The sequence below is a fragment of the Rutidosis leptorrhynchoides genome, chromosome 3, assembly GCF_046630445.1.
Source record: "Rutidosis leptorrhynchoides isolate AG116_Rl617_1_P2 chromosome 3, CSIRO_AGI_Rlap_v1, whole genome shotgun sequence".
Classification (NCBI taxonomy): domain Eukaryota; kingdom Viridiplantae; phylum Streptophyta; class Magnoliopsida; order Asterales; family Asteraceae; genus Rutidosis; species Rutidosis leptorrhynchoides.
Window position 1 is genome coordinate 690,815,042 of NC_092335.1, and position 18,811 is coordinate 690,833,852.

Here is an 18,811-nt window from a genome sequence, read left to right on the forward strand (position 1 = left end):
CCAGATTTTGGCATTCTTTACAAGAAGCCATGGGAACCCTCCTCGACATGAGTACTGCATATCACCCACAGACCGACGGGCAAAGTGAATGCATAATTCAGACTTTGGAGGACATGTTGCGTGCATGTGTCATTGATTTTGGAAAGGCTTGGGAAAGGCATTTGCCGCTAGCCGAATTCTCTTACAACAACAGTTATCACTCGAGCATTAATGCCGCACCTTTTGAAGCCGCAAGTGCCGATCTCCTATTTGTTGGGCTAAAGTAGGCGAAAAGCAAATCACTGGACCCGAGGTAGTCCATGAAACAACGGAAAAGATTGCTCAGATTCAAGCGAGACTTAAGACGGCCCGTAATCGCCAAAAGAGTTATGCTGACCTCAAACGTAAAGACTTTGAATTCAACGTCGGTGACCGTGTAATGTTGAAGGTTGTACCTTGGAAAGGTGTGGTTCGTTTTGGAAAACGTGGAAAGTTAAACACACGATACATTGGTCCTTTCGAAATCTTGGAGCGTGTTGGACCCGTTGCTTACCGTTTGGATCTTCCCACTCAATTGAGCTCAGATCATCCTACCTTTCATGTATCTAATTTGAAGAAGTGTCTTGCTGACCCGGAACATATCATACCATGGGAGGAACTTACCATTGACGACAAACTCCACTTCGTGGAAGAGCCTGTTGAAATTATGGACAGTGAGGTCAAAACTTTGAAATGCAACAAGATTCCGATCGTCCGAGTTCGATGGAATGCCAAATGAGGACCTGAGTTTACCTAGGAGTGAGAGGATCGAATGATGCAGAAGTATCCTCACCTTTTCCCAACTCCTCCATCTACCTCAGCTTAAAATTTCGGGACGAAATTTTCTTTAACAGGTGGGTAATGTAACAACCCGGAATTTTCCAACGTTTATTATTAATATTTATTATTAATACTTGCGCTTTACTAAATGTATTTTATTACATTTACTTGTTACCGTATTTAACTTTCCATGGCCCGACAAGTCTTTGTGACACGCGTACTTTTCACGAATAATATTTTTGAATATTATTTACATTCATGATTATTTATTATTAATCATTTTAATTAACTAAGGTTAGTAGTTAATTACTTGGGCTTTATTTATTTAAATTGCATACTTACTTGTACTTGGGCTTGGACTTTTATTTCATGGACTAGTAATCCCACCCTACACATTTAATGGACTTGTAAGGCCATGTATTATACTAGTATTACATTAAGGTTAAGTATGAATTTATTAAGCTAATTAGGAGACAAATACTTCAAGCATGCTACACCTTTCTCCCATGCAATTTAACCTTATTACCCATTCAAGCTTTCACCACCGTTCCAATACTTGAAAGTGAAATTTGACTTCCCATTTATGCTAGGAAATCGTCGGCCTTGTAGGAGGTGTATGGGAGTTCAATTTTCATTTTAACTTGTTACATACTTACTAGTTCACCTCACTTTTTCACACACATTCAAACAACACTTTATTTTCTCTCAATATTCTCTCTTCTTTGTAAGTAAACAAACTTTGAATTCTCTCCTTTCTCCTATCTAAAAACCATAACCCATATCCATCATCATCATTGTTTCTTGTTTTGTTACTTGATTTATTACTTGTTGTGTGTTGTTGATGTTAAAGATCAAGTTCTTTAACTTGTATCTTCATAGATCTTGGTTACTTCCATCTCTTGTTTGATGAAGAACCAAGAACAAGAACCTAAACTTGTTAGTTTAAGGTTCTACTCTTAAATGTTTTCAAGATCTAAAGTTCATAAACTTGATGATCTTCTTTATGTTTATATTTTGTAGACTTGAATTCTTAAGATCTAAACATTGGTTTGAATCTTCTCAAGTATGAAGCAAATATGAACATAATACTTATAGATTTAACTTATTTCTCCATTTTATGTACTTTAAAGTTGTGATGTTGTTAATTTGGTCAAGTATTACTAGTTAATCTTGATCTCATATTTCTTGAAACTAAAAGTTAACTTTATAAGTTCAAGAACATAGAAGTATAACTTCCTAGTTATAACTTCATATACTTATGAAAGATCTAAGTTTCTATAGTTTATGGTCTACTTATTTTGTTGTAAACAAGAGCTTATGAGCTTACATACACTTTACAAGATAAAAATCTAAGTTTCATAACTTATGGTTTCATTAAAGTAAAGATTCATGTCTTATAACTTAGTATTTAACTTAAGAACATTAGATCTAGACTTTTGGGTCTAGGATCTTCAAGATCTAACTAAGAACTATGTTCTACAACTTAAGATCTTGATTAGTTAGTTTACTTTCAAGTTTGTAGCTTAATATTACTTTTGTAACTCATGTATGTGTCGGATCTAAGATCTTGATGTAACTTTGGTTCATCAAACTACATACAACTCTTAAGTGAGTTGTGCAACTTATCTTAGACTTACACTAGTGTTATGATGGTCAAAACTTGGCTAAGATGATGCAACCCCATCAACGAGTTGTACACTTGAAGCTATACGCATCAAGGATGAGAACCGTGGTGAGCATCAAGCACCAAGAACCCACCGGAAAACCTTTAGCTACTGTTTCTGGAACTGATCATACTACCTGGGCTACTGTAAAGTTGATTTTCAGTTAGTTCGGTTCTAGTAGATGATTTTCCATTTAGACCTCGTCTTAATCCGAGTTACGGTTTAGGATCTATGGCCCTCCGAACGTCACTATGTCCTTTTAACGTTGTGCTGAAAACTCTGACCTACTCGCACTTAAACCGTCGCCACGGTCAAACGAACACGAGTTTGGTTCTGGAATTTTTACGGAAACTAAAGGAGTCATATACGGAGCCATGTCCACTGGTCCCACCTCAATTCGGTTTGTGTAGAGGCCGTGGCGACTGATCGAAGTCAGCCTTTGTTTTAAACTCTTTTCTAGAATGAAACTTACTTTATACTTTTTGGTTGATGATGAATGATGATGACACTTAAGACCTAATTTACATACATTTAAACCTATTGGGACGATTTACTGACTTAGTAACTTTTGACTTAGGTTGAGGACCTTTTGGACAAACGTACTTGGTTACTTTTCCCGAGTCAACTTTACTACTACTTTTCCACTGTGAGTTATAGCATCCCTTTTTTTTACTTTAACTATTTTAGGAACTGAGAATACATGTGCATTTTACGTTTTACATACTAGGCACGAGTACTTAAACTTTATATATGTGTAGGTTATACAAAGGCATAAACTTTCCCCTTAGCTCGGTAACGTTTAGTCATTGGTCTTTGAACCGGTGAACGCGAATCTTAGATATGGATCCATAGGGTTTGACATCCCCACTCGGGCTAGTAGCACTAGCATTTAACGGTTGTTTAATACTTCATAAACATACGCACTCGCCAAGTGTACTTTTAGGGGGTAATAAACGTTAAGTTAGTTACCAAGTGCCCACGGTTATACATATACTTTTCATACTGTTTTGAAACACTGTTGAAGCACTGAAATCTCGTGACCTTCCTTACATTACTGTTATACTTAAACTATAGCTCACCAACCTTTGTGTTGATGTTTTTAAGCATGTTTTTCTCAGGTGCTTAAGGTTTGCTTGCTTCCGCTGTATAGTCATGCCTTGTAGACTCCGCTGCGCTTTAATAGAGATGTCACCGCATGAAACATTTTATCTTGCATTCTGAAATGTCCCGTTCTTATTGATTAAAAACGTTCCATATTAATTGATTTCGTTGCGAGGTTTTGACCTCTATATGAGACGTTTTTCAAAGACTGCATTCATTTTAAAACAAACCATAACCTTTATTTCATAAATAAAGGTTTAAAAAGCTTTACGTAGATTATCAAATAATGATAATCTAAAATACCATGTTTACACACGACCATTACATAATGGTTTACAATACAAATATGTTACATCGAAATCAGTTTCTTGAATGCAGTTTTTACACAATATCATACAAACATGGACTCCAAATCTTGTCCTTATTATAGTATGCAACAGCGGAAGCTCTTAGTATTCACCTGAGAATAAACATGCTTTAAACTTCAACAAAAATGTTGGTGAGTTATAGGTTTAACCTATATATATCAAATCGTAACAATAGACCACAAGATTTCATATTTCAATACACATCCCATACATAGAGATAAAAATCATTCATATGGTGAACACCTGGTAACCGACATTAACAAGATGCATATATAAGAATATCCCCATCATTCCGGGACACCCTTCGGATATTATATAAATTTCGAAGTACTAAAGCATCCGGTACTTTGGATGGGGTTTGTTAGGGCCAATAGATCTATTTTTAGGATTCGCGTCAATTAGGGTGTCTGTTCCCTAATTCTTAGATTACCAGACTTAATAAAAAGGGGCATATTCGATTTCGATAATTCAACCATAGAATGTAGTTTCACGTACTTGTGTCTATTTTGTAAATCATTTATAAAACCTGCATGTATTCTCATCCCAAAAATATTAGATTTTAAAAGTGGGACTATAACTCACTTTCGCAGATCTTTACTTCGTCGGGAAGTAAGACTTGGCCACTGGTTGATTCACGAACCTATAACAATATATACATATGTATCAAAGTAAGTTCAAAATATATTTACAATACTTTTAATACATTTTGATGTTTTAAGTTTATTAAGTCAGCTGTCCTCGTTAGTAACCTACAACTAGTTGTCCACAGTTAGATGTACAGAAATAAATCGATAAATATTATCTTGAATCAATCCACGACCCAGTTTATATGTATCTCAGTATTGATCACAACTCAAACTATATATATATTTTGGAATCAACCTCAACCCTGTATAGCTAACTCCAACATTCACATATAGAGTGTCTATGGTTGTTCCGCAATATATATATAGATGGGTCGACATGATAGGTCGAAACATTGTATACGTGTCTATGGTATCTCAAGATTACATAATATACAATATAAGTTGATTAGGTTATGGTTGGAATAGATTTATTACTAACTTTCACGTAGGTAAAATGAGTAGTTTTTATCAATCTTGTTTTACTCGCCATTTCTTCGTTTTTAATCCGTTTTGAGTGATTCTAGTGGCCACGGTTTCGTATTGAACTTAACTTTATGAATCTAAATTGAAAAAGTATAAGTTTATAGTCAAAAATACAAGTTACAAGTCATTTTTGAAAGAGGTAGTCATTTTCGTCGAAAGAACATCTTGATGACCATTTTGAAAAACATACTTTCACTTTGAGTTTAACCATGATTTTAGGATATAGTTTCATGTTCATAAGAAAAATCATTTTTCCAGAAGTATAGCTTTTAAATCAAAGTTCTTCTTAGCTTTTAATTATCCCAACCAAAACAGCCCCCGGTTTTACTACGACGGCGTATATCCAATTTTGTGGTGTTTATCGTGTTTCCGGGTTTTAAATCATTAGGTTAGCATATCATATAGATATATAACATGTGTTTAGTTGATTTTAAAAGTCTATTTAGAAGGATTAACTTTATTTGCGAACAAGTTTAGAATTAACTAAACTATGTTCTAGTGATTACAAGTTTATAACATTGAATAAGACAGCTTTTTATGTATGAATCGAATGATGTTATGAACATCATTACTACCTCAAGTTCCTTGGATAAACCTACTGGAAATTATAAAAATGGATCTAGCTTCAAAGGATCCTTGGATGGCTTGAAAGTTCTTGAAGCAGAATCATGACACGAAAACAATTTCAAGTAAGATTTCTACTCGAAATAAGATTGTTATAGTTATAGAAATTGAATTAAAGTTTGAATATGATTATTACCTTGTATTAGAAAGATAACCTACTGTAAGTAACAAAGGTTTCTTGATCTTGGATGATTACTTGGAATGGATTTAGAAAACTTGGAAGTAAACTTACAATCTTGGAAGTATTCTTGATTTTATGAAACTAGAACTTTCGAAATTTATGAAGAACACTTAGAACTTGAAGATAGAACTTGAGAGAGATCAATTAGATGAAGAAAATTGAAGAATGAAAGTGTTTGTAGGTATTTTTGGTCGTTGGTGTATGGATTAGATATAAAGGATATGTAATTTTGTTTTCATGTAAATAAGTCATGAATGATTACTCATATTTTTGTAATTTTATAAGATATTTCATGCTAGTTTCCAAATGATGGTTCCCACATGTGTTAGGTGACTCACATGGGCTGCTAAGAGCTGATCATTGGAGTGTATATACCAATAGTACATACATCTAAAAGCTGTGTATTGTACGAGTACGAATACGGGTGCATACGAGTAGAATTGTTGATGAAACTGAACGAGGATGTAATTGTAAGAATTTTTGTTAAGTAGAAGTATTTCGATAAGTGTCTTGAAGTCTTTCAAAAGTGTATGAATACATATTAAAACAATACATGTATATACATTTTAACTGAGTCGTTAAGTCATCGTTAGTCGTTACATGTAAGTGTTGTTTTGAAACCTTTAGGTTAACGATCTTGTTAAGTGTTGTTAACCCAATGTTTATAATATCAAATGAGATTTTAAATTATTATATTATCATGATATTATGATGTATAAATATCTCTTAATATGATATATATGCATTAAATGTCGTTACAACGATAATCGTTACATATATGTCTCGTTTCAAAATCATTAAGTTAGTAGTCTTGTTTTTACATATGTAGTTTATTGTTAATATACTTAATGATATGTTTACTTATCATAATATCATGTTAACTATATATATATCCATATATATGTCATCATATAGTTTTTACAAGTTTTAACGTTCGTGAATCACCGGTCAACTTGGGTGGTCAATTGTCTATATGAAACCTATTTCAATTAATCAAGTCTTAACAAGTTTGATTGCTTAACATATTGGAAACACTTAATCATGTAAATAACAATTTCATTTAATATATATATAAACATAGAAAAGTTCGGGTCACTACACATTCAAACTTTATTACTTTTGAAACAATGTATTTGTAACGACCTATGGGTCACGTACTATTATTGCTTGCTCTTCTTAGAAGCATACTTTTGGTTGTTAAACATTTGACGTTGGTTAAAACGTCACCTTTATTCATGAATGCCAACTTATTTTGAAACAGCATATAGTGTTTGACCTTGTAATGATCCTGTTGTTGATGAATCGTACACGATGGTTTTGTACGGGGCATCACAATTTACATATTGATGGATTGATCTATTTAGGATGTGCAAAGACGAGATTTTTATGTGTTTCAATTGTTCAACTTAATTGTTAGTGTTAAATAGATCGATGTACCTAGTCAATATGACGATGTAAGGTATGAATAAAAAATGAGTCAATCAGATCATTAGATATATTCTCCTATATTTTAAAGATGAAACTATTGGTTATTGATCATTTTATTTAATACTTCTCTATATACTAATTCTTCAACGCCGGTTCGTCATTTTTATAGAACCTATCATTTTCTACTGTTTATCTTGGTTAAGAATGTAATGTTGGAGTACGAATCGAGTTAAACAAGAACATGTTGCTGGGCTGATGTAAACTCGCGATCGGGAAAGCCAGACTCGCGATCGCGAGCCTAATACACTTGCAAACCGGAGCTTGAATATTGCGACTAGAGTTTGGCCTTGAACTGTGATTCGCGATCGCGAATGGTATGAAAGCAGGGACTCGCGATAGCGAGTATACCCCTGGGCTGCCATAAAATTCTAGAAATAGGAAACTTGCGCGTTAAGTTGTTTCCGTGTTTGTTTTCTCCTATAAATACCCCATATGTAACCTGTAAATTTGGACCACGAATATTATCAATAAGAATACTCTTTATTTGGTCGAGGATTAAAGTAATCATCTTTGATTACACATAACCTCTTTATATTCTCATGTTTTTTATCGTTCTTTCTAGTTTTCTTCGTGTTCATCACATATTTTCGTTTATTGTAAGTGGGTTTGATAACTTGGGGTTAGCAAGTCTTGTTAGGGATCACCTAGGCAATCCTAGAAAGTGGTATCAGATCTTAAGCTCAGGTTTTTGCGGGAACGATGACGGAAAAGAGTGATGTGAAGATCGATCAGTTTGATGGCGCCGATTTTATTTTTTGGAAGATGCAAATTGAAGATCTAATCTATCACAAGAAGCATTACCAACTGTTAACTGGTATTAAATCGGAAGAGATGGCTCACGGCGAGTGGGAGTTGTTGGATAGGCAATCCCTAAGAGTTGTTCGACTTTCTCTGGTCAAGAACGTTGCTTACAACATCGTGGATGAAACCACAACGGCGGAATTACTTACGGCTTTATCTAACATGTATGAAAATCCATTCGCTTTGAACAAGGTTTTCTTGATAAGGCAATTGGTAAATGCTAAAATGAAGGGGGTTCTTCGTTGGCGGATCATATGAACGAATTTAATTTAATTCCGGCCCATTTGAAATCGGTTGATAATAAATTCGATGATGAGCTACAAGCGTGTTTTGCTATGTTCACTACCCCATAGTTGGGCCGGTACGGTAACGACGGCCAGTGGTTCATCCGGAACTACTAAACTCACTTTTGGAGGAATTCATGATTTGATTCTTAGCGGAGGTATTTGAAGGAAAGATTCGAATGGGAGTTCGGGTTCGGTTCTAAGTATTAGTCGGGGAAGATCTAGGTTAAGGAGTTCATCAAGGAGCAAGAATGTGATGTGTTGGAATTGTCAATAAGTTGGTCACTACAAATCAAGGTGCCCGAGTTTAAAGTCGGGTGGGAGCGCAACGAATATGGTGATCGAATATGCGTTGATGTTCCAAGAAGAGGTTCTTGACCAATCTTTAGTTTTAGATTCGAGTGCCTCGTATCATGCTACCCCATACGTGAACGAGATGTTGAGTTTCAAGAGTTATTCTGATAAAGTCCGAGTTGCGGATGGGAAGACACTTGATTTCTCGGGTGTGAGTGGCCCAGTTGTTAGACACTTGAATTATGCATGGATCTTAAGGAATGTGAGATTCATCTCAAAGCTCAAGAGTAGGTTGATCTCGGTTGGGCAATTGAATAATGAAAGGTGTCATGTTCTATTTGGAGATCAAAGATGAATGGTGTTTAAAGGAGGTCTTGTGGTTGCTTGCGGGTACAAGAAAGGAACCATGTATATGGTTGCAGAGTTGCTAGGTGATTTTTTGGGTGTTAAAAGTCCTAGCGTGCTAATGCCTTCTGTTATTGTTGAGAGGTCTTTTTGGAGAGGGAGCTCAAAAGAAGTTGAAGCTAGTAGAAATTTGGGTCGAATTGGGTGCACTAGAGCTTTTCTCACTTCGGGTATATCTTCTCCAATGGCAACTTTGTTGCGATCGGTCGAGGAAGATGAACAAGAGATTTTCCTGATAGTCACTATCAAAGATACATCCATACAGTTGGAGTTGGCTTGGGATGGAAAATTAGGTTTGTCAAAAGACGTGTGCACGCATGTGGTTGGTGTTTCAATGGTAAAAGCTAAGGCGGTTATGTGAAAGATCAAGGGTGTGATTGCGTTCTCACGCGGCTACCTTGATGGGGTTATCCACATGTTTGTTATACCAGTGGGTTTGTTCTTTATTGGAAAGATAAATCGGGTGGATGGAGTTTTGTACGGGTGAATCGCTTGGGCAATGAGGTTAATTGGGTCGGGTCGGACTCAAACGACCCATTATCTCCAAACCTATGGAGGTGGGTGCCATAGCCAGATAGTAGTTCTTGTTTCCCAAGCTAGTAACAAAAGGAACGAATTATAACTCAACTATATTTTTTTGGTGTTGAAAGACTTCACTTGCTCGAAGGTCATCGGGTGATGTGCGGTGTGACTCGAGTGCAAATCCGACGGTATCAAAAGGATGTGTAATTAGTGGGTCGGGTCGTTGTTGTGGGATGATGATAAGTCATGTTAAATATGGATGTTGTTTAACGTCTCTTCGAGTGGGAGATTATTGGAGTGCGAATCAAGTTAAACAATAACATGTTCCTGGGATGTTGTAAACTCGCGATCGCAATCCTAATACACTCGCTAACTGGAGCTTGAATATTGCGACTGGATTTTGGCCTCAAAATGTGATTCGCGATCGCGAATGGTGTGGAAGTAGGGACTCGCAATCGCGAGTATGCCCCTGGCGGCAAGAAAATTCTAGAAATAGGAAACTTGCTCATTAAGTAGTTTCCGTGTTCGTTTTCTATAAATACCCATATGTAACATGTAAATTTGGATCAAGAATTTTATCAATAAGAATACTCTTTGGTTGGCCGAGGATTAAAGTAATCATCTATGATTACATATAATCTCGTTATACTCTCGTGTTTTTGTCGTTCTTGCTAGTTTTCTTCGAGTTCATCACATATTTTCGTTTATTGTAAGTGAGTTTGATAATTGGAGTTATCAAGTCTTGTTAGGGGTCACCTAGTCGTTCCTAACATGTAATTTCACCGGATTTTACATATCTTAGTACATATTGTTTGAAATTTATTTTAAAATTCACTTTTAGTCAGCCTAAAAACTATAATTTATTTTCATTTAACGCTTAAATGCTTATTGTTCTTTGACATACGCTTTCATGGTGGTTAGAAAACTGGTCTACATATTAAATGCACAAGGTCAAGTATATCATTCTATATATAGAAAAATCAGTCTTTGTCCTTTGAATGAGTCCTTCTATATCTATATATAGATAAATCATAAGTCAATAGAAGTACTACCAGTATTTTTATAGGTTCAAAATTTAAGAATCTATATACCATCTTATAAAGCAAAGGAATAATATGTCTGACGTGTCAGACTGTTAATTATTCTGACAACGTAACTGATGACCTGTTAAATGGAGATTAAATCAATTTTAACTCTAGTTAATTACAAGAAAATGACATGTTTGCCTATGGAATGAAGGATTAGAAACTCAACCCGTCGTATTCAGTTTTAGGGTCTGCAATCCATTCTTATTTAGGGTTCTTCCAATGACACTACCATTCTTACTTACTCTCCTTCCATTCAAAGTCAAATTTTCTTCTTCTGTTCAAAATCATCGTTCGATGACCGTCTACCTATCTTTCAAATTCTTCTCAGTTTATCTATACCAAAATCGACGAAGCATCGAGTAATCGTTTTTTATCATCACCGATTTGCACGTATTTTGCCTAATATAAAAATTTAATTCCTATTATTTTATATCATCATCATCAATTAACTGGAGCTTTTCGTTGTAGGTGAGATTAGGATTTTGAAATTCATATATCGCGATTTACAACCTGTTTGTCAACGAATAATCAACCTTCAGTTTTGATTCCGCAACGTTTTAAACTTTGTTGATTCTTATTATGTTCAAATAGGGATTAGGAATAAGGATGATCAAGTTAGATCGATTATTCATATGTGATCGAATATTCAACTATTCTCGATTATTTGATTATAAGTATTCAAAAGTTTGTATTTAACAGTTAAAATTTGATTTTTTATTGATCGTTAAAAGAAAGTCTATACATTGGAATCACAGATTAAACGATCCTAATAAAATTTAATCGTCAATTTTGATTGAAAATTTATTTGTTCTATAGTTGTTGGATGTACGATTTTCGCGGAGAGGGACATGTGGTGTTAATGCAAATGAGGTGATTTTGAGTTTTCAACAGTTTTATTACCACTTTTTGATATATTTGTTGTAAATCTATGAAATCATCGTACTTATTTAGTCTAGAAATGCTTAAATCACTTGGTCAGTAACTATCGATCTGGGATTGCATGCAACAATCAAGAAGTAGTAAGTAGTAGTAAATGCTTGATGAAGTGAGGTTGACTTTGAGAATGAAAAGTTGATTATAAGTACACATTAATGTTAACATTTGAGAATTATATTGTATAAAACATAACTAGAAGTTAAAAATTAAAGGAAATTTCATCTATCTACATCTACATATTCAATATATCAAAACACCAATCTCCAACAATCGACGCCACGACATCTGCCGATTTTTTTATCGTCTCAGAAAAGTCAATTACCCTTGCCTATGTAATGTCAGCCGTTTTATCAATTAAACGTAATGGCAAAGAGGCCGATGAGCGTGTTCTCGAAATTAAGTTAATATCTAAATAGTTAAAGAGTGTATTAAGTACTCCCTCCGTCCCAAGTCTATCATCTTCAATCAAAAAACACACTGTTTAACATGTACTTTTTTGTTAACTTTCCGATCTTATCCCTTACTTTTTACCTATCTTTTTGTCCTACATGAATAAAGTAGAGGCACGAGATATTTCTATCACATTATTCTTTTCTATTTATGGAAACGAACAATTAATTTGTGGCATCCCAAACTGAAATAACGGATAATAGAAATGGGACGGAGGGAGTAAATTATTGTGAAGGGTAAATCATTTTTTTTCCCGAAAAGTATAACATCTGACTCCAAGTCAATGTAGATCATGGTTTTAAATGATCTTAGAGGATTAGTTAGTATTTCCTTAATACATATCCTGAATAGAAATATCCAAATAATACTCGTAGTTATTTTTCTAATAAATTTCTAAATTTAATACTCGTATTCTTTTCTTGAACAATAGTACGGTTTTTATTATTCGTTTCGAGAAAAAATAATGTTCAATTTCTTGAGTAATTAACATTTACTTGTTGTGCATTAGTAAGTACCAACAATAGCCATCGATACAACAATTGTCAATAACAAACTTTTACTTTTCATAAATATATATACAAACAATTTTTTACGTTGCATTATGGCCCTAAACAAACTTAAATGAACAAATGACAAGACATGTAACTGGTGGTCCTGCATCATAATTCCCACCGATAACAACACGTTGGAAACTTTCAAAGATGACAAATAGAATTTTTTTGTATTGTATCACGCTTAGCTATCAAGACGATAATTTCTTACTTTTTTATTGGCTGATAGTATTTGTTGCCGAAAAAATGTAAGCCAAGAGAAGTTCATTCCAAATATCAGGAACTCCAGGAAGACACCAATGTGTACAATCAGAAGTACGTGCAGGGTTCTTTATTTGCTCGTCCGTTAAGGGACGCCATAATCTTCTATGAAGAGTTGGGTGCCCATCTTTTCGTTGTTGTGTTAGTTGTGTTATATTTACCAGCTGAACATTCACCCCTTTCGCTTTCAATTTTCCCAGTGTTGACTCCAATATTCTTAGCATTTTCGGATCAGTTCCGCTTTCCCAATAATTTTCGTCCTTAACTGGCTCTTTCTCTTTATAACATGTTCCAAGGTGCTTTCCGCCCCAATCTTCAGCCCTACAAAATGAAGAAATAGGTTCATACTATCAGGATGTCATCCTCTTATAAACGCACAAAGACATATATAGTTTAGTGGTTAAAGTTTGACTTTTTTAGAAAAAGTTTCAGGTTCTAATATTCACTAGGATTACATTTTGCGGTGAATGGATAAAAGGGTCGAAAACGATCATGAGATAGTAGAGTTAGGCCGCATACATCTTAGTAAAAATAACTCATTTTTGGGAAGGCTTAACATAGAAAACCTTATCCCCATACCCATTTACATTTTAACCTTATAATTATCATAATTATTTAAACTTCGTACCTATAAGTGTATACATTATTAATACGTACATATAAGTGATAGTCGACAATAATACCATGAATAATGGTGACCGTGACTTGCAGCCAAGGTTGAAAAAGACGCGAGACGGGGCCGAAACGGTAGCGACCTCAAAATGTCGCAACGAAAAAAACGGGGCCGAGACGGGGTCGAAACGGATGTTGACTAATGTTGACTTATATATATATAAATATATATTTACACATATTTTAGAGCTAAAAAACCTTCGTTGACAAGTTTGTACCTATAATTGCTATTAGCGTTAATATAATACAAAATAGAATACTAAACTAAGTCAATTTTGATTGATTTGACTTTTGATTGATTGATGAGAATGATGTTTGAACCTGAGCTATCATCATTTTATTTATTAATTTTTTATTATTATTAATTAATTCTCATGCATTTAAAAGTGTATAATTTTTTATATACATATCATAAAGTCATAATTGAGTGTGTAACTATATTGATAAATTAGTTAAGAGTGTCTAGCTAGACGAAAATGAACCAGCTGACAGAAAATTTTTGTCATTTCGTACTTTGAATGAGTAGCGGTAACGCCCATGAAAAACATCTTGGTCCTATCACGGTTGATATTGGCATGAACCCATTGGGACCACGTGTTTAGAGCCATCTTGTAGGCACGTACGTTATCCACCATATCATATACTTGATTATCACCACCCAACAATGATCCAGGACTCTTCCTGATGAGTGAACAGAAAGAAACCTAATCAGGACCGAGTAACACATTAAATGCTTCTTAAATAATTGAGTATTAATCTTTAAACAATAAAAACTTAACTATATGATAGGTTGATATAATATAATATTGTGCGGTGTTTCTTACACCACTAACTTTTTATCATATACTATCAAAATATTATTTACACTATTTTATTTTACTCTTTACCAACTTAAAAATAGATCACACAGTTTTACTTGCCCTTGATGACAAAATAGTTTCAAAAGTATTTTAAAGCTATATGACAAAAAAAAGTTGTTTTTTATTTTTTTTCGGAGAAAAAACAGAAAACTTCATAAAAACATGGGAACTTCAACAAAAATTGAAGCCCAAATAACGTACAACCAAAATCAACCGAGCTTAAAACAAAACTACAAACCAACCAAGCTCGAACCTAACTTACACAGTTAGGTTGTTGATGTTATTAACACCTTAAAATATCAAACAAAACACGTGATTTTTTTAAAGGTCTTAATTAGTATCCAAACTTACAAGAGCTTTACTTGGGGTAATCTCCACCAAAGATAAGAATTAAAGATAAGTATATCTGCATCAACCCAATGCCTAGCATGTTTCTCAATGGACTTTACTCGAATTGTTCGATGATCAAGTCGATGGTTAGATGGATCGTCCCCATTAGATTCTACCAACATAGGAGCCCAATAGTAGTCAATCGATATATTGTAGTCCTGAAATGTTTCACCAGTTTATTTTGTACGTGATTTAATGATGGAGTACTAATTAAGTACGGAGTATATATTGTATATAGAGCAAAATGTAACGTATTAATACTTACATTAGACCTAAAGGTATACAAGGTCTTATTTAGACCTACACCAAGCTTCTTCTCTCCTGGAATTGATGTATGGAGTAGGCACATCATTGAATCCCATTGGTTCCTATTTACCGAATCACCTACAAACAATAACCTTTTATTCGTAAGTTTCTCTAGCATCATCTTGCCATCAAACCTATTCATCGACACACAAATAATACATATATATTAGCACAAATAAAGATGGTAGGTCGTAATATATTAGTATATCAACAAAAATACTTAATCCCACTTGTACAAGGTATGAATAAGGTTAGATGTAAGCAGTCATTTCTCTATGTTTAGGGTAAAGAGAGCCATTTCTCTACTTTATGAAGTATAATTTACCGGAAGGTACTATAAAGAAACTGCTTTTGAAAGGACATCCGACCAGCATGAAATTATATATATATATCAATAGAAACTATGAATTCACTATTTACTTCATTATTTTATTAGTAAAATGTATTTTAATCTTTTTAACCTCTAGATATTTATCACCACCACTTCATCTCCCATTCATTTAACCCTTATTTCTCCAAACTAAACATTGTGTTGTTAGTTAGTAATCAATATTATTTATTTTATTATTAAAGGTATTTTAATCTTTTTAGTCCCCAGATATTTATCACCACCACTTCATCTCCCATTCATTTAACCCTTATTTCTCCAAACTAAACATTGTGTTTTTTAGTTAGTAATCAATTTTATTTATTTTATTAGCACTGATTTCGGTTTAACCCTTAATGTACGCTTTGTAATTATAGATTGTTGGAAGAATGTTAATTGTATTGACCAAAACCATAGATCTCAGTAGTGCACGGGCTTACGACACATTTTGTTTACAACTATAATAAGTGTTTGATATGTTGAAACGTATTAATTGCTGTTCGGTTATGTTAAACTCATTAACGTAAAAATAGTTATGTACTACAAAAAGTTTTTCGTAAGCAGCAAAGAGGTGGCCGCCGCAACGTGCGGCCGACCACCATGCTTGTTATAATAATTAAATAAAAGAGCCCAAATAGTTATGGTAAATGGTAATTGGTAAAGTTGTTTTGTTTACCTAGGGAAGTCACAATCATGAGGTTGCCATCTCCATTTTTGATACTTAGAATCCTTTCTTCCATAAGTTTGGCAAGCTAAATCACCATGCAAATAAGAGCACTCATTTTCTTTATACAAAGGGTAATGACTCTTGTTATCATAAACCCAATGGCCAGAGAATAAATCACAAGTTTCCGTCAACGACGGCATGGCAATCTTCAGACTTCTCTCATGATTAAGAGGTTGTGTATCCGTATCACTTTTTTGAATTTGTGTATCTTCATTGGTATTTGGACTAGGGTCACTTTTTTTAATTTGTGTATCTTCAATTGTATTCGTATAAGTTTCTTGAACTTGTGTATCTTCATTTGTATTTGAAGTATCACTTAATGCATTCGTTGTTGTAATTGTAGTTGTTGTTGTAAGAGTAACAACCTTAAGGTCGTGACTCACAACCGCTTCTTGAACATTGTTTCTATAAAAGTAGAAAGTAGCAATTCCTCCAAGGAAGAACATGATGATGCTACAATGGAACATGGTCTTCATGTCCCATGATCCCATTGAGGAAGAATGCTTCTTCCCCATATATCTTATATCTAACGTACAAAGACAAAATTAAGAAAGTACTAATTAAGGGAGGTGAAGAAATTAGGAGGTCGAGTTTTGTGCAAGTAGAAACACTTAGTTTGAGTCTATTTATGGGCCATTTTCGTATGTGCATGAGGAGTTACGATGCTCATATTGCTTTAATTAACCACATGCTTGATGTTCATCTATACTATACGACTATGTACGTGTAAACAATTAAACATTGTTTGTAGATACTACTTGTCATTATTATTATTTTGAACCGTATCTGATAATAATATTATGCATGAGACCCATTACGACTATTCAAGCTCTGTGATTGAACTACAAATATCTAACTTAAATTCTAACGTTACATTTGATATAATTGCTAAATAATTTCGTTATACTGTTTAAATAGACTTCACAGGGTCCCAACCGTATGTTTAGCTAGCCGGTTTCGAAACATAACATGCATCGTATGCAACTCAACTAGTGAACTTTTTATTAATTTCTTCTATCTAAAGTCGATCCACAATGTACAGATCGAGAACATAACTTGCTTTACTCAAAAACAAGCTCATCAAGCTATTTTTTTTTGGTAAAGTTGGAGTTCGCTTACGACATTTTCATTAATTTTTCAAGATCATTATTAGGTTACATATTGTAATTGTACCAACAAGCGTCGATTTATTGACGACTTGACTGCCACTTAGAGTCTAAACTGAATGTGCAGGCTTTGAAACTCATTAAAATTTGATCATACAATTTTCATGACGTATTGGGTTTTGTTGTTATTGTTGATATTCTAATTGTACCAATGACACACAAAAAAAAAACTACTCCGTAATTACTAAATTTAGCGATACCAATTATCAATATATATTAAGTTGTACTCCGTAATAAATAGTGTACAATAAGGTGGCGGGGTACGTACTCTCCCTCTTTACAAGTTATCCTTGTTTACAGTTATCATTGGATCTAGCATGGAAACATTTATATATTTATAAAGTCGACGAATCAACCATTAAGCAACGGAAATCAGTAACTACGTGCATTGAATTCAGTGAATTTGTTAAGTCATATATATCGAGACATTAATTGCACTTTTACTCCTATACTTTAGGAATTACTACAATTGCCACACCAAACCTTTTCAGATTGACAGAGAACATGCTTAAATTTAAAGATCGATTGACTTTATTTACAAATGAATATTAGGTAATTAAGCACATAAATTAAACAATCACTATATTTTTAAAAATGATTATACTTATGACGATGTTATCATATGCAGAAGTAACTAGGTACGAAGTCCTGCGCGTTGCGTTGATGATGGGCAATATATTTTTGGTATGTACGAACTTGGTTGTCATAAGTATAATCTAAATTAACTATTTGATTGGACGATAAAATAATAAATAGTTATTCCTTCCCTCTTAATTCAATTGTTAATGTTTGACTTTACAGGTTTTTTTATTAACTTTGACTTAAAATATATATATTTGTGTTATGTACTATTTTTGTTCCAAAGTTATTGTCCAGTATTTTATTTTGAGATTTCTCAAATTTAATTGGTTATTTTCATAAGGGGACCAATTCGTACACCACTTGAAATTATCCATACACCACTAAATATGTTTTAGAGAGTTGTACAGTACAACACTGTATTGCATATTTAGTGGTGTATGGATAATTTTAGTGGTGTACGAATTAGCTCCCTTTTTATATATGAAAAAAAATAATGTGATAAAAAGTTTTTGTGCCCCTACTCTATTCATGTAGGACAAAAAGATGAGTAAAAAGTAAAGGGTAAGACTCAAAAGTTAACAAAAAGGTACATGTGACAAGTACTTATTGTTAAATTGTGTATTTTTTTCTGTAGACAATAAATTTTGGGTTGAAAGAGTATTATTTAATACTCCCTCCATCCCACATTAATCGTCCAAAATTCCATTTTGGAATGTTCCAGATTAATTGTCCACTACCAAATATGAAAAGTAAATTTAGTCAAGTTTACCATTTTGTCCCTAATTAATTAATTAAATTACAACAGTAAATCGGTTT

The 18,811-nt window shown here is 33.8% G+C and overlaps 1 protein-coding gene across 1 annotated transcript; it reads right to left on the reverse strand.

Moving 5' to 3' along the window:
• Window positions 1–12,652: 12,652 nt before the first annotated feature.
• Window positions 12,653–16,875, reverse strand: LOC139899518 (protein trichome birefringence-like 34). The gene is made up of 5 exons (XM_071882354.1): window positions 16,197–16,875; window positions 15,113–15,287; window positions 14,809–15,005; window positions 14,111–14,278; window positions 12,653–13,246 (listed from the first exon to the last, which is right to left on the reverse strand). The coding sequence occupies exons 1-5, from the start codon at window positions 16,760–16,762 to the stop codon at window positions 12,880–12,882; spliced, it is 1,473 nt and encodes a 490-aa protein (XP_071738455.1). The 5' UTR covers window positions 16,763–16,875; the 3' UTR covers window positions 12,653–12,879.
• Window positions 16,876–18,811: the final 1,936 nt, after the last annotated feature.